This window comes from Panthera onca, chromosome B2 (assembly GCF_046562875.1).
Source record: "Panthera onca isolate mPanOnc1 chromosome B2, mPanOnc1 haplotype 2, whole genome shotgun sequence".
Lineage (NCBI taxonomy): Eukaryota > Metazoa > Chordata > Mammalia > Carnivora > Felidae > Panthera > Panthera onca.
Genome location: NC_138343.1, coordinates 49,265,727 through 49,281,419, shown reverse-complemented (window position 1 = coordinate 49,281,419; position 15,693 = coordinate 49,265,727). Strand labels below are relative to the sequence as shown.

General features: G+C 38.3%; 1 protein-coding gene across 1 annotated transcript in view; it reads left to right on the top strand.

Annotated features, from left to right (window-relative positions):
* PKHD1 (PKHD1 ciliary IPT domain containing fibrocystin/polyductin) overlaps window positions 1–15,693 on the top strand; it is a 479,232-nt gene that overhangs the window by 170,681 nt on the left and 292,858 nt on the right. The window contains exons 37-38 of the mRNA XM_078446999.2: window positions 13,774–13,984; window positions 14,381–14,538. Of these exons, the coding sequence (XP_078303125.2) occupies window positions 13,774–13,984; window positions 14,381–14,538 (369 nt within the window). The remainder of the gene's footprint in view (window positions 1–13,773; window positions 13,985–14,380; window positions 14,539–15,693) is intronic.

Genomic DNA, 15,693 nt, shown 5'->3' with positions numbered 1-15,693 from the left:
GGTGGAGTACCAGAGCATTGGCTCAAGGCAAGCTACCTTCCCCAGAATCCACTTGATCCAGGAGAACGTTGCCAATTTGTCAGCACCAACGATGTTCTACTCACCACCCCTTTACCTGCTCCCGCTCTCCTTTTCCAAATTATCCTTTCCCCTGTTAAATAGGCACGGGCAACGCAGCAAATGTGCTGCATGTGCAGACAACCAACCTGGGGAAAGAAGCCAGGCTATTCTTCTTGCAGATAACCCTATGATTGCTACTTTTGAAGCCCTTTTTCTTTAAGTGCAGAGAGGTACCTCTATGGAAAGGAGAGGAAAAGGCCATGGCCAGTTTACCCAGCCTGATCACTCACCCCTATTTCTGGGAATTCCTTTGAATGTCCTCTTTTTGTTGCTCATGTAGCCTGGGGTGGGGTCTGTCCAGAGATGGTTCAGATGACAGAATTAGATTAGTCTCCTTTTTGTAAGCCCCAAGGAAGTGTCTGCTTCCTTACTTCATGGCTGACTTACATTGTGAGGTGCTATCATCTCTTTGTTTCCTGCTTGCGCCCTCTTGGTTGGTTTAGGCGAGCAGAAATCCTGCTTGAGAAGTTGCTACATTTGCACCCATATGAAAGGGTATGCCAAAGGATGTTGGGGTGAAGGGGAGGGCAACTGTGTTGATTTTTGAATTTTTGTTTATGTGTGTTTTGCTGTAATTCATTTGGGTATAGGGATGGGAAAGAAGTAAGATCGAATTGAGGGGAGAAATGGAGGAAGACTGATGGGGAAAATTTAACATCTGTTCATTGCCTTCTATAATCTTCATTTATTTATATTTTATTTATTTCTTAATTTTTTTAATGTTTATATATTTTTGGGAGAGAGAAAGAGAGAGACAGAACATGAGCAGGTGGAGGGCAAAGAGAGAGGGAGACCCAGTATCCGAAGCAGGCTCTAGACTCTGAGCTGTCAGCATGGAGCCCTACACAAGGCTCAAACTCACAAACTGCGAGATCATGACCTGACTGAAGTCAGCTGCTTGACCAACTGAGCCATGCAGGTGCCCCTATAATCTTAAATTCAAACAACTTCAATACAGCATTGGGGTTCTGGCCGTCTGGTATGTCGTGGTAGATAATCATTATTCAGTCAAGTTTATATTATAGTGTGAACACTGTAATTCCTTGATCTGGACAAGAGTGACCTTGGAATAGTCTATACTAGAGGGTTCCTTAAATTAAGAGTATAACCCACACTTTAAGGAACTTGTTTAAACACTTTAAAGTGAACGTGCTGTTTTTAAGGTTTTTAGGATTTTAGGTATTTACATGTAAATGCACACTGCTAATTAGTAATGAGTTCTGGCTATTCAATAATCCAAGTACAGCAGGAATCCCACTTAGAAACACATTGTAAGCTACTTTAAGTTTCTATATATACCTGAAAGTGTTGGCATTAGTCAGGTGTTTTTTGGTTGCAGGTGACAGAAAACTCAATTCAGACAAAAGATAAGGGCATTTATTGCCTCATATAACTGACAAAAATAAAACAAACTTGAGTCACAGCTGCGTCCAGGTGCTCCAATGAAGTCATCAGGCCTTTGTTTCTCTGCAACTCTAGGCTCTGCTTTCCTTTGAGTTGGCTTCATTTTGAGTCAGGTTCTCCCCTCCTAGAGGCAGAAATGGGTCTCTGCAGCTCCATATGGAAGAGTGATTCTTTTCCAATAGCCATTTGACTCCTGAGCAAATTCCAACATTTAGTCCTGTCAGTGTTCACATTTCTCCTTCTGTTTTCTCCCCCTTAGCTTTTAACACTAATATATTATATACAATTTATTTATCATATTTATTTTACTTGTTCTAGAATCTTCCTTAGTAGAATGTATATATCATGATCGCAGGGATTTTCCTGTTTTTTTGTTTTGTTTTAATTTTTTCATCTATAACATTCCTATTGCCTTCAACAGTGCCTGGATTCATAGTAGGCTTTTAAGAAATATATGTTGTGTGAGCAACTGGATGAAAGCTTGAATAAAACCTCAGAATTAACTTTGGCCCTGTTTGGGTCATAAGCCTGTCACAAAAACTTTTGCTATGACCAGGGTAGAGGTACTCTTTTGGCCAAGAGGGAGCAAGGGTGTAGACAACCACCCAGACTATGTTGTCTTAGGTTGAGGGAGGATAGTTTATTAACATTAGAGCTGTATTATGTAGTCAGGATAAGAGAATGGGCAGGTAAAGATAATAGCTTGTCTATTTTTTAAACATATGACAATCTAACATTTTTACTACTCTTACTAGTTTGGAATTCCAAATTAATAAGTCTTTACTGGATACTAATATATTCAAATTTATTTAGTTTGGCTAGAAAAAAAAGAAACGCTAATAAACCATCAGTCACTTCACTAAGCAAAACCAAAGCCACGTTTGATAGAAACACAAAAATAGAAAATTTAGAATTAAGGAATATATAATAATGTTGTGATATTTTCTAGATTTGATTATGTCTAGAAAGTGTTAGTAAAAGAAGGAGCTTGATTTTAAGACAGTTTTCAGTTTAGGGGATTCGAGACCGTATGAATCTTGATCTGGACTGGCCACTCTTTTGTATAAATGTGTACATACAGGGCAATGGGCAGCAAAGGTTATCAATCTTGAGCATAGCTGGTCCTTGAACAATGCAGGGGTTAGGGGAATTGACACCCTGCACAGTTGAAAATCCACATATAACTTTTGACCTCTCCCCCAAAACTTACCTTTAATTGCCTACTGTTGACTGGAAGGAAACCTTACTGATAACATAAACAGTCAATTAGCACTTATTTCCTGTGTCACATGTATTATATACTGTGTTCTTATAATAAAGGGAAGTAGAGAAAAGAAAATGTTATTAAGAAAATCATAAAAGAAAATACACTTACAGTCCTGTGGTGGACCCATATAAGTGGACCTGTGCAGTTCAAACCCCCTGTTGTTCAAGGCTCAACTATATTAGGACTTGGCTGAAGCCAAAAAGAGAAAGGAACCTCATTATTATTCTAAGAAAGCTACGATGGTGTTTATTGTTTTCCAGTCATCCATCAGCCAGAGACCAGGCTGTCATTCTTGATTTCCCCTTTTCTATAATTCCCCTTATTGTATCTGTCACCAAGTCCTCATTTTAATTCTTAGATAAATCCTGAACCCATTTACCATTTACTTCTCCCCTCCTCCCCTTACTATCATCTTTGTTCACCATACCACCAATTGGTGTGTGGGATTACAGTTTAAGCTTTCTGGTTTATCTATTGGTTGCCATTTTTGGCCCTGTCTAGTTCATTTTTTACCCTGGAACCAGGGTGATGTATATTTATTTATTTATTTATATTTGATAGAGAGAGTACTCAGGTGCACATGTGAGCAGGGAAGAGGCAGAGAGAGAGAGAGGGAGAGAGAGAATACCAAGCAGGCTCCATGCTGTCAGCAGAGAGCCCCGTGGGGCTTGATCTCACAAACTGTGAGATCATGACCTGAGCCAATACCAAGAGTTGGATGCCTAACTGACTGAGCCACACAGGCACCCCACTAAGGTGATCTTTTAAAAACAAAGATCTGTTTATGTCATGCTGCTGCTCAAAGCTCTCCGGTGGCTTCCCATTGTTCCTAGGATAAAGTCCATAATTTCTAACATGGTTACAGTATTCTATATGATATAGTTCCTGCCTACTCCTTCTGCCTTGTTTTCCAGCTCCCCTCCTACTCCTCTCGCCTCACTGCAGTGCTCCAGACTTGGTAACCTTCTTCTAGTTTATTAAATAGTTAATAATAGTCTTGACTTGACATATTTTACATTTTTTAGTATCAAAAGAAATTCAACATTGCTAAGTAAATGGAATGCTACGTGGGCCAGAGCTTGTGATTTTTCCTTCAAAGAGAATTCTTCCATATATATCATCAAAGCAGTACTATTAATAGTATTGCTTTCAGCCTGGTCATAGAGGAAGAGTATCGTTGAATTGGGCATTATGTTCAGTATTTGTTAAAATTGGATTTTACCTAGATCCTGGCACTTTATAATTTTCAAAACTGCTTCCTGTTCTTTCCTCTCATTCAACTCTCACAACAACTCTGTGAAGTAGCAAAGACTGGGATCATTCCTTTCATCTTACAGATAATTAAACTGGGGCCCAGAAGGGGAGGTAGGAAACATTCATTCCATCTGCTTCATACACGTAAGACACACATGGGCTCGCTTCTAATTTGCACACACATACCAGGTGTTTACCAGTGGCAGAAAGATGGACAGAAGATACTCCTTTCAGGTTTCTGGAACTGTCTTCTCAATTTTAATTTTTCAGGTTATGTTGGGATTCCAAGTGGAGACTTACCTCTTTTGGCTCCCTTTGTAGTATTCTTGATGGGGACATAAAGAACCTGTTTCTTTCCCAGTTATTTACCTTCAGTATTTTTATGATGTTTTCTAATCTGTATAATAGCAATTCTACAATTTTTTAAAAATGGTTTCTACCTTTGATGTCACACTTAGAAAACTCTTTCCTCTATAGATGATATAAAAATTTACATATATGTTTCCTGGTGTGTGTATGTATGTATGTATGTATGTATGTATGTATGTATTTATCTATCCATTCACATTGGTGTCTTTAATCCAGGGTTAGCAAACTATGGCCCATGGTTCAAATCTGTTTTTGTAAACAAATTTTTATTGAAGCACAGCCATGCCCATCCGTGTGTTTAGGTATTATCTATGGCTCTGTCATGTTGCAATGGCAACAGAGACTGCCTGGTCTGTAAACCTGAAACAATTTACTATCTGGCTCTTTACAGAAAAACCTTGCCAACTCCTGCTTTAATCCATCTGGAATTTATTTTGATATAGCTTATAAGTCAGTTATCTAATTTTTTTTTCAAATGGCTAGTCAGTTTTCTCCATACTATTTATTCAAAAATTCAATTGTGGTACCTGAAAAATGGCCCCAGATATGTTCATGTCCCAATTCCTGGAACCCACGAAGATTACTTTATTTGGCAAAAGGGGCTTTTCAGATATGATTAAAGATTTTGAAATTGCGAGATTATTGTGGATTTCCTAGAGAAGCTTAATGTAAGCACACTGGTATTTATCTGAGGGACACAGGAGGAGTCAAAGAAGAGGATGGGATGGAAGGGAGCAGAGAGAGTAGGGATGCTCCCTGAAGACAGAAGAGCCCACAAGCCAAGGAATACATTAGCAGCTAAAAAAAGCAGGGAAACAGATTTTCCTTCCTCAGAGCCTCCAGAAGGAAACAATCCTACTTACACCTTGATTTTAGCTCAGTGAAACCAGCTAAAATTGGAATTCTAACCTTCATAACTATTAGATAATACAGTTTGTTGTTTTGAGACAATAATGTTGTAGTTGTGACAGCAGCAATAGGAAACTAATACAGCAACATTTCCCTGTGATTGTTAATGTTAGCTTAATCACACATTCAGTTCTCATCTGATATAGATACAGATTAATGTCTTTTATAAATGACTTTTTAGAACAAGTTTAAAATCTGGCAAATAATGTGAATAGACATGTTTGCATAATTAGTGCAAATGGCCAGTTAATATGAGTGCATGTGGAGAGGGCTCAGGTTTATCCTATGTTGACAGTAAAAGATTCTTTTTTGTTTTTTTATGATTTTTTGTCTACCTTCTCATTAGTAATCAAAGAAATGCAAATTAAAACAAAAGTGATTTTTTTCCCCCCTGAACAATCAAATTGACCAAAAAAAAAAAAAAAAAAAAGTAGAAAGTCTGAGGAACTGGCATCCATGTGTACTCCTACTGGATATACAAGTATGTGAGTCCTCCTGTCAGACAATTTGGTGATTATATCAAAAGGCTTAAAACTAAGTGTATGCCTTGATATTGCCTTGATATAGCAATGCCACTTTTAGGAATTTATTCTAAGGAGGTGATCATTAGCATGTATAAAAATTATGCTCAAGAATGTTCGTGTCTGAACTGTTCATGAAAGCAACATATTGGGAAGAAACTGAGTATGAAGGAATAAGGGATCTGTAAACAAAATACACAACTTTTCAATGAGATGCTATGATACCATCATGATGTTAAATTATGTACAATACTGCTGAAAGATGTTCCTACTAAGTTAAGTAAAGAGAATTTGCAAAAAAAAAAAAAGGTATGTCAAGAATTATAGAACACTTCTGTAGTATGTGTTGAATTATTTACTTATATATGAAATTTTGTCAACGTGTGAACATAGGAAAGAACTATAGGAAAGAAAAGACATACATTAATCTGTTGCAGTAAGATTCTGGATGCTTTTGTGTCTTCTTTTGTTTCTCTATATTTTTATATTCAACATTATGTATCAATTGCTTTTCTAAAATGAAATTACACTATTGAAAATTAGTCATTTGTTCCTCATTGTTGCCTCCACTCCAAACCATACACTGTAGTAGTGATTATCAAAATTACTATTGGGACGCCTGGGTGGCTTTAGTGTTTGACTCTTGATTTCAGCTCAGATCATGATCTCATGGTTCGTGAGTTTGAGCCCCACGTTGGGCTCTGTGCTGGCAGCTTGGAGCCTGCTTCGCATTCTTTCTTTGTCTCCCTGTCTGCCCCTCCCATGCCTGTGCATGCTCTCTCTCTCAAAATAAATAAATAAACAAACATTTTTAAAAAAAGTATCTGGTCAGAAATATACCTGAAGTTTTTCGTATTTTTTGGACAATGAACAGAAGTGGGTATTAAAGACACGCTACAGAAGCCTTTTGTTCTGAGCAACTGGATTTTGCACCTCTATGTAAAGGACTGGCCAGTACAGTTCTAAGAATGCCATTTGTTTAATTGGCCTGAAATCCTCACAGGAGCTAGGAACAGCGTTACAGATGTTTTCCTATATCTTACAATTCACTATTTCCTGGGTATTTTGAGCTTTATATTCTTCTTAGTCACTTATTTTTAATTATGGTAGTAAAAGTAAAAGTCAGATTGGGTAGAAACAAAGATTAGCCTTTCCTTTATGCCTTTGGAAAAGGCTTGTCTCACTGCACCATCCAAATAACCTTGGTTAGCCTTAGTCTACACCCCTCTGCCAACAAAATGGTAGACTTCTCAGCATTGGGAACAGACTGTGCTCGAATCCCTTTCATCACAGTGTGGAAATGTTTACTGCTCAGCTGTGGATACAGCTAGCTGATCTGCACATTTAGAGGATTGCTCTGTTGAGCCTTCTCCTTCCTGCAGGCACATGTTCCCTGCTCCATTGGTACCACCCATGATTAACCAGTAATGATGCAGAAGGCTCATAGTGCACACACAGAGTTGAGCTCATCCAGGATTCCCTGTCAGGTTTTGTCTTTGACCAACAGAGATATCACAGCAAGTGGTTCTCAAGGGCAGAGGGAAATGGTACATGAAAAATACCCCATTCCATCTCTTTGGTCTGCCAGATAGTCTTATATTAATGCTAATGTCACAGTCTCCTTTTCTGAAGTATAGTAAATTGGATCATCTCCAATTCACAAATGGTTTGAATTCAAAGAGTTCCTTTGTAAGATGGTTGTTTGGAATTTAGGATATATTTTTCTCAAGGAAATGCTGATAATTTTGTGGTTTAGGACCCAGGTGAGCCCTCAACAGTCTGCTTCCCCTCACTGTCCTCGCTGTTTAATGCTAGTGGGAGTATAGCAGCTGACCACTGAGTATAAGACTAATTGCATGGAGAGTAGGTCCATTTCTACTATGGGATACCAGGAACACCTCTCTCTCCATTTGGGCTCTACTATCATAATTCTTATTGATTACTAGAAACAGAGGGTGCTCTCAGTCCCTCTGGCCTTAGAATGACTTCTGTGGCCCAGAGGCAGACTCCTGGCATGATGCAGTTTCTGGGAGCAGAGAGAACCAGCTCGGATGCAAGGTGGAATCATAGGTAATAGTCTTTCTCCAATTTCTCTGGCTATTTATCACCTCTTCCTGTTGTTAGAGATAGTATACGACTAGAGAATTTGGGTCAAGCGCTGCCAGGAGGAAGGGGAAAATGAGAAATGATAGAAGGGCAGGGTTTTCTCTCCATACCTTTGCCCTCAAAGCTCAATTCCAGCTACTATGCAGAAAGGGAGATGGAATGAACAGTGGGAAATAGGACACAAACACTAAGAGATGCTAGGTGGGTACCCAGACCTTAACAGTAATACAAGGGTAAGGAGGTGGGGAGGAATGGGTCCTTAGGCAGTTGCATGGTTGAATAAGACTTTCTTGCCATTGCTTTGTCTTGTTTAATTATGGGCATGTGTGTGTGTCTTCATCTTTTAGTTTTCTTCCTTCTATTGCTCCTCTTCGGTTTCTCCTCATCTACTCAATTTTAGAATGACAATGTTCCCATGGTCCTGATCTCAGGTATTTTTCATAATTATATACTTCTCTCAGGTAATCCCACTCATTTATATAGATTAACCTCTGTTTATATATTTCTCTATATATGTAACTTCAGACATCCCTTCTGAGCTTCAGACTTTTCATTTGGATATTCTCTTTAATATCTAAAATGTAACCTGCCTAAAATGGTCATCTAAAGCTTAATATGTCTAAAAGTGAATGCCATTGGAGTATAAACTACCTGAAGGCAGGGGTTTTGACTGTTTTTCTCACTACTGTATTTCCAGTGGCTGGAAGAGCACATGGAACATAGCGCATAATAGGTGTTTAATAAATGTTTATTTAATGGATTCTTTTTTCTTCTTCCCTAAATGTCCCTGTTTATCTATCTACCAACTTGGTTCTGCTCTTGGTCAGCCTATAAGTCACCATTGACTTCTCCTTTACCTCTAGATCCAATCAGCCAGTCCTCTTGATTCTCCAAAAGATATCTCAGATTTTTATATCTGTCTCCAGATCCACTGCCAAATACTTATTAAAACTTCTTATCTGACCTACTGCACTCATCTTCTACATTTACTGCAGCACCCTGCTACATAGACTTCTAACTTTCCTTTTACCGCCCTGCAATCTTTTCTTCACTCAACAGCCAGGGTGACCTTTAAAAACATAAATTTGATCACATAACTGTTTCAAGTTAGATTTAAATCCTTTGAAACAGGCCACCAAGGTCCTGCACCAGTCACACTGTGCCATCTCATTTGCCTTCTCCAGATACCCCTATCTCCATTTAGTTCCTGGAACACATCAAGCTCTCTCTTGCCCCCTGGCTGGCCCTTGATCATCTTAGGACTTGACTTAGGCTTTTTCTCATTCTACCCAATATGCGGTAAATATAGTTTCTCACTAAGGATTCTCTCCCCTCAGTTTGATATGTGTACTCATGGTTTTAAAATATCACTAGTCTCAGAAGAGTCTGATTTCTCTGTTACCATCTTAAGTATTATTTTGGTGGTTACTTTTGGGATAAACTCTTAGTTCTTTGAGAGAGCCTGAAAGTCCCTTCCTAAGTAGGTCTTGTTCACCTTCCAGATGCAGTCTCACTGACTCTCATCAGCAACTCCCATTCCCCGTGTGTGCATTCTGCCAATGTCACATATATAGCAGTTATTTGAATGTGTCACATTGGCCCACATCATTGTATATACCATTACCTTTGCCTGGAGTACTCTGTTTTGTCATCTGGCCCACTATGACTTATCCCTAAAGACCCAGCTCAGTTATCACCTATTTGGGAAGCATTCCCAGAAACAACCCCCCTTTTGTGTGAGCGAAGTACCCACACCTGTGCACCAGTAGACCCTGGATGTCCCTCTGTGTTAACACTTAAAATGGTACATTTGTGACTTTTGTCTGTTTCCTGTACTGGTCATGGACCCTGGAGGACAGGTCCATCTTTCTTTCATTCTTTCTTTTTTTTTAATGTTGATTTATTTAATTTGAGAGGGAGAGGGAGAGATCCAGGGCTCTATCTCACATCCATGAGATCATGACTTGAGCTGAAATCAACAGTGGGATGCTTAACCGACAGAGCCACCCAGGTGTCCTCCTTCATGTCTGTCTTTCCAGTACATGAGAAGTGTTCATCTACATAAAAGAACAAGCAGAATTCATTGTTTTGCTACGCATAATGCGAAGCTGCAGGTGGAAATAGAGGGAAATAATTTGCATGTATTTCGGAAAACTATTTCTAGTTCTTTCGTGAGTTCCTTTATATTTCTATTCTGATGTGAACATTATTTTAACAATATGATTCTTTCCTTCATTTCTCCCCTCCCTTCACTCTCTCTTCCTCTTCTTTTCCTTCACTACCTCCCCTCCCCCAAGTGATTTGGAAAGGTCTTGGCAGTTATTCACTTGGAATAAAGATTGAAGTCCTACAAAATAAACATAGAGCAATTAGTGATTTTAAAGTGTGTTAACCCACAAAGATTATTTTCTTTCTCTTCATGCCCATTTGGTAAGATGGTTCTCTGGGACTGTGTAATTATGGATGAATGGCACTGAAATGCTTGGACAATAATTTGTAGGAAATACAATTATGAGTAGAAGTCATTAGTGGGAGTAAATGAATAGTTTGTTGGTTAACAGGTCAATGTTGAAAGCCCAAAGTGGTTAAACATTGTATTAAATTACACATTAAGAGCATAACCCTTTTCATTTAAGCATATTTATAAGTTATTGAGCTTTTTCAACTGTATTTTTATGTTTTTTGATTTGTGGTAAAGAAAGGAAGGGAGCTGCCCAACTTGGGTTTCCTAAGAGTTCTGTGAAGTGAAATGACTCACGTTTACAATGTGGGCAATTCTTTCTTCACCTCAGAAGTCAGTGGGTTTGCTTTGTGAGGCACTTAAATAACATTTATGAAGTAAGAAAAATAATTCTTTCAGTATCAAAGCTGATCAGGTACAGTTAATTCAGTTATTTCGAGGTTCAGGTATTCTATTACGTGTCCCGTTCTTTTGGTTCTGGACTCAGATGACCCAGTTTTAGAACTCAGTGCTGACATCTCATTATGATAAAAACTTATCCTTGAAGTATTTTGGTTTTTGAATCTGTACAATCTGTTAAAAGGAAGACAACAACAAGAAAAAACCAGTTCTTCCTTCTATTAGAACTTCTTAGCATGGGTTGGGTTTGTTTTAAGTTCTAAATAAATGTTTGTGTTGTTTTTTCTGCTTTTAGCATATTGGTCATTATATACTCATTTAGGTGTCTATCTGATGGGGGTTTGTAAGTGAATGTCCAGAAGGCAATATTCAAAATAGTTAACTCAAATCCTTATGAATTGAGCTGAGTTGAAGGCTCGTATCTGAGACAGACCCCATGTGGTCTCTGTCATCCTCTTTTTTCCCATCTGCTCCTTTGTGTAAGTTTCTCCTCCCATGCAAAACGACTCAAACAAATGGCCCACAAACTAGCCACAAACCCAGGCATACCTAAATCCCAGATGTAAACATATCTTTTGCTCAAGTAAGAACTCCACATCTCTATAGTGTCTATAGGAGGAGGTGGACATAAGGATGGGCTGAAGTGTTCCATGAAATTCAGTGGAAGAAGTGGGTCTTGAGCTGCATTTTGGAAGACTAGATCAGAGAAGGAAGGCCAGGCACACAGGTGGAAAGGGAAGAATGGGTAAAGGGATACAGGTAGGCATGATCCTGTTAAGTGAGAAGAGGCAAAGAGACTGGGTTTCCTGGAACAGAGTTTATTACAGACTCAAGGGCCATAAAGTAGAGTCAGATTATGGAGAGTTTTAAAAATCAGAAAGGGAATTTTGGCTTTATTACGGAGTACTGTAAGCAGATACTGCAGGTTATAAATAAAGAAGGGATAAAACTAAAAAAAAATTAGCAAGGTTTAAATAAAGAACAATGCAGAATGGTCAGAAGAAGAAAAGGTGTTTGCAGAGGGTCTAGCTCAGGTGATTATTATAATTATTTTGACATTTGTGAGTTTCAGATGACTGTAGCTGTCCAAATGTCAATATCCACTATGTTGCTGGACAGATGAGGCTGGCACTGATGAAACAACCAAGACTGATGCTTTGGTCATACACATAAATATGTTATTTTGCTATAAGAGTGAATAAGCTTTGAGATAATTCTGCTTTCCAAAAGCGCTATCAACATTTCAAAGAATGTATGCGTATGTTAATAGTTAAAAACACACTTCAAATATTCTCTGTGATTTTTTTCATTCATTCTGACTTAAGTATAATTATAAGAATGATTAGTTAAGAAATACCTCTGTTGTTCCTATTCTTGATTCTGCCACCTGGAGCTTGCATGTTAATAGGTGCATAGTAGGTGTTTTTTGCATAGTGATTTAGTATTGTGCACAATTGATCACAGAGTTCAAGAGCATTTTGTCTTTGATAAACATTTTCTGTGCTTGGTAGAAAATTTTCCATGCAGACATTCAAGAATGGATCATAGAAATTCACATATATATATATATATATATATATATACACACATATATATATGTATATATATATGTATATATACATATAAATAGACTTTATTTTATTTTATTGTTACCAAAGGTTAAAAGATACAAACAAGAAATAAAATTAAAATTATTTTCTTTTGGGATGATTTATGTCTTAATTCCCACCTGCCCTATAATTAGAAATTTTGAACTCTGTAAATAATTTCAAGATAAAATTATTGCCCAAGTAAACCTCAGAAATTACATCATTAACCTAAGGACCTTTCCAAGCCTAGACATGTGCCTGGGCACACACAGACACAAATAAAGAGGGAAGTTTAAAATAATTTGAAAATGATTTATTGTCGGCTACCTCTGTAGTTGGAGATTCAAGCATTATTATTTTACTTTAGTGCAACAAGGGAGGACAGTAAGTTGCTATGGGCTAAAGGTAAATTATGATCTATTGCAAAGGAGGAAGGAAATGTACTGAGGAAAGGAGGAGAAGTTGGGAGTAAGCCACGTGTTTTCTGAAGTGCTACTTCAGGTAATGGCTTGAAAAAAGTCTTTGCTTTGACCCTTGTTGGAAAAGGTCAGAGTAAAATATGAGACAGACTACCTTCTTGAGTCTTTGATCATTAAGGAGGAGCATACTGGCATGGGGAAGGTCAGATGGATGCCCTGGAGCCTCATACAAACCAAGAAATCTAGAGTCTCAAGTTCCCCCATATTCCCCGTTGCTTTGCAAATCCATCTTGGATACACCCAGTTCAGAATTTGAAGGGATCATTTAAATCATCAAGGCTTAGGACAACCAATCCAAGGTAATCGTGAATCAGTGCTCTCCTAACCCTATTTGTAAGTTGCACTGAAGTCTTCAGATTAGAGACTTGTTATGAACTTTTATATTCAGAGTCTAATACCCATTTGTTTTTATTTGTAATAAGAAAGAGGTGGTTAAATTTCATTTTCAAAACAGCATGATGCAGGGAATGAAAAGACTAAAGTATGTTTACATCTCTTATTTGAAGATCCAAGCTAGATATTTCATAGTTATCTCATTTAGTTCTCCTAACACCTTATGTGGAAAGATCTTGCTACTTCTGCTTTGCAGCTGAGGAAACTGGGGCCCATCCTTGAGTATATTACCCTTGGTTAGAACATGGCAAAACTATGATTTGATTGTAAGTTTAGGCTGACTCCAATTCCTGTGTTTTTCACCCCATGTCATGTTCAGTCCTGCATGATTTTTATTACAACATGTGACAGAAGAGAAACCTAATATCCAAAAGCATCAGTGCTCATCAAGCCTGATGTTTGCCTTCCTGGACTCTTGTTTTACAGAATTATTGGGCTGAATACTAGCAAATTCCTATTAACTATCAAAATGTCTAGATAAGTTTTCCTTGTTTGACTTTAGGTTCGCTACCAGAAGTAACTGTCACCCATCTTCGAGCAGCTGCCTATGCCAGTGACAAAGTGTTGGCTCTGGAAGATGCTGTGGACTGGCACTCTGGGGATGAAGTTGTTATCATCAGTGGAATAGGTATCAAAGGTGCAAAACCCATTGAAGAGATGGTCATTGTGGACACTGTGCACACTACAGACCTCTATCTGAGATCACCCTTGAGGTACTGAATATCAGCTCGGCTCTGTTTAGATATAAGAAGATGAAGTCTTAATTGTGTTGGTGTCTGGACACTTATTTGTCTTTCAGTGATGTATTTTTTACATTAAATAATGCTAGATGTTTTGATAAGAAAATTATAAAGTATGAAATGTTTGAAAGATTTAGATTTCTTAAATACGTTTCTCTTGGAAGACTCTAGAGCTTCTGCGTTATGGTGCAATCATCTGCAGAATTCCTAATTTTTGCATACTTGTGCCCATAGTTCACTCTTCTGTATCTGAGCTTCTAAGGAAATAGACTCCCAAACAGAGACGCTAATCTAGTGGCTTACAATTCCTAATAAAATTTGGAGTAGTATCTTCAGATGTGTCTTTTTCTTTTTTTCCCCCCTCTTCAGATATTCTCACAACTTCACAGAGAGTTGGGTGGCTGGAAGACGCCATATTTTAAAGGTCACAGTGGCGCTGCTCAGCAGGAGTGTTACCATACGAGGAAATCTCACTACTGAGAGGATGAAGCACCTTGCTTCATGCCAGGAGGCCAGTGGTTCAGAAGGTAGAGAAGTATTTTATTGAAAAGTCAATGAGTGAGAAAGAATGTTCTTATTGCCAAATGATATGTAGTATTGTTGACTTCTTTCAAAATGGAATAAACCCTTAGTCTTTGCATATTCATAATATTCTTTAATTCAGAATGGTCTTGATAAGTTGTCATTACTTCTCCTGCCTTCCACAACCTAGTGGAAGAGGTAGAGAATAGTTTCCACTTGTGAAATTATTTCTCTGGGGCAAAAATATTCTGGAAAAAAACCCAAACATTTTTCCCAGAAATCTTAACTCTGATTCCAGACCCCTTCTGAAATTCTCAGGAAAACAGTTTAATGCCAGAGTCACAGACACAGGCAGCACATTGTTACTGATTAGACTAATAGGGCTCTTCTGTTTCCTCTCACCCCCACTTTTGGAGTTTGTTTTCTGAGTGAACTACCACATACTTTAAGTAAGTGGTTGAAAAGTCAATTTATCTTCTAGAAGAATAACAGGCACTGAATCACACTGATGTGCCTATTAAACATCTATTTCAGGGATGGTTAGTTTAGTAGGTTATGTTTTGGTTTCCCAGGCTGTAGATTATGAGGCTTTCACATGTTGTGAAGATCTCATTTGTCAACTTTGGTTTAGGATGGTGTGGGTGTCAAGGATGACTCCCAGGCATGAGCTCTGGATGGATGATGAGGCTATTTAGTGAGATGGGAATGGGAACAGGTTTTGGAGTGGAAGGCTGCAGATCATGACTTTAATTTTGTACATGTCAAGACAGATGCCAGGCCAGGATCTGAGTAGAGGTGCCCTGGTAGTGTCTGGAGCCTGGAAGAAGTGTCATGGCTGGAATTAAGATTTGTGTCATGTCTACATATAGATGCATGTGGGTGTAATATTGAAATGTGGTTGGGTGAGAGGGACCTTGAGTCCACCCTTCACCACCCCAGTCACCTAGCTCTCAAACATGTCATTCTGAAAACGGTTTGGATACAGTGGATTAGAATCCAGTGACTGCCAGCTTTAACAATTCTTCTGAAATGGAATCTGCATTCTTTTCAAACCATTTTGGTAGTTCTCATACAGGTATTCTCAGACCATATTGTCCAAAACATTACCTTTGATTATGCTGCTAGAGAGATGATACTTTTAGGTTTGGGCCATTTTAGGT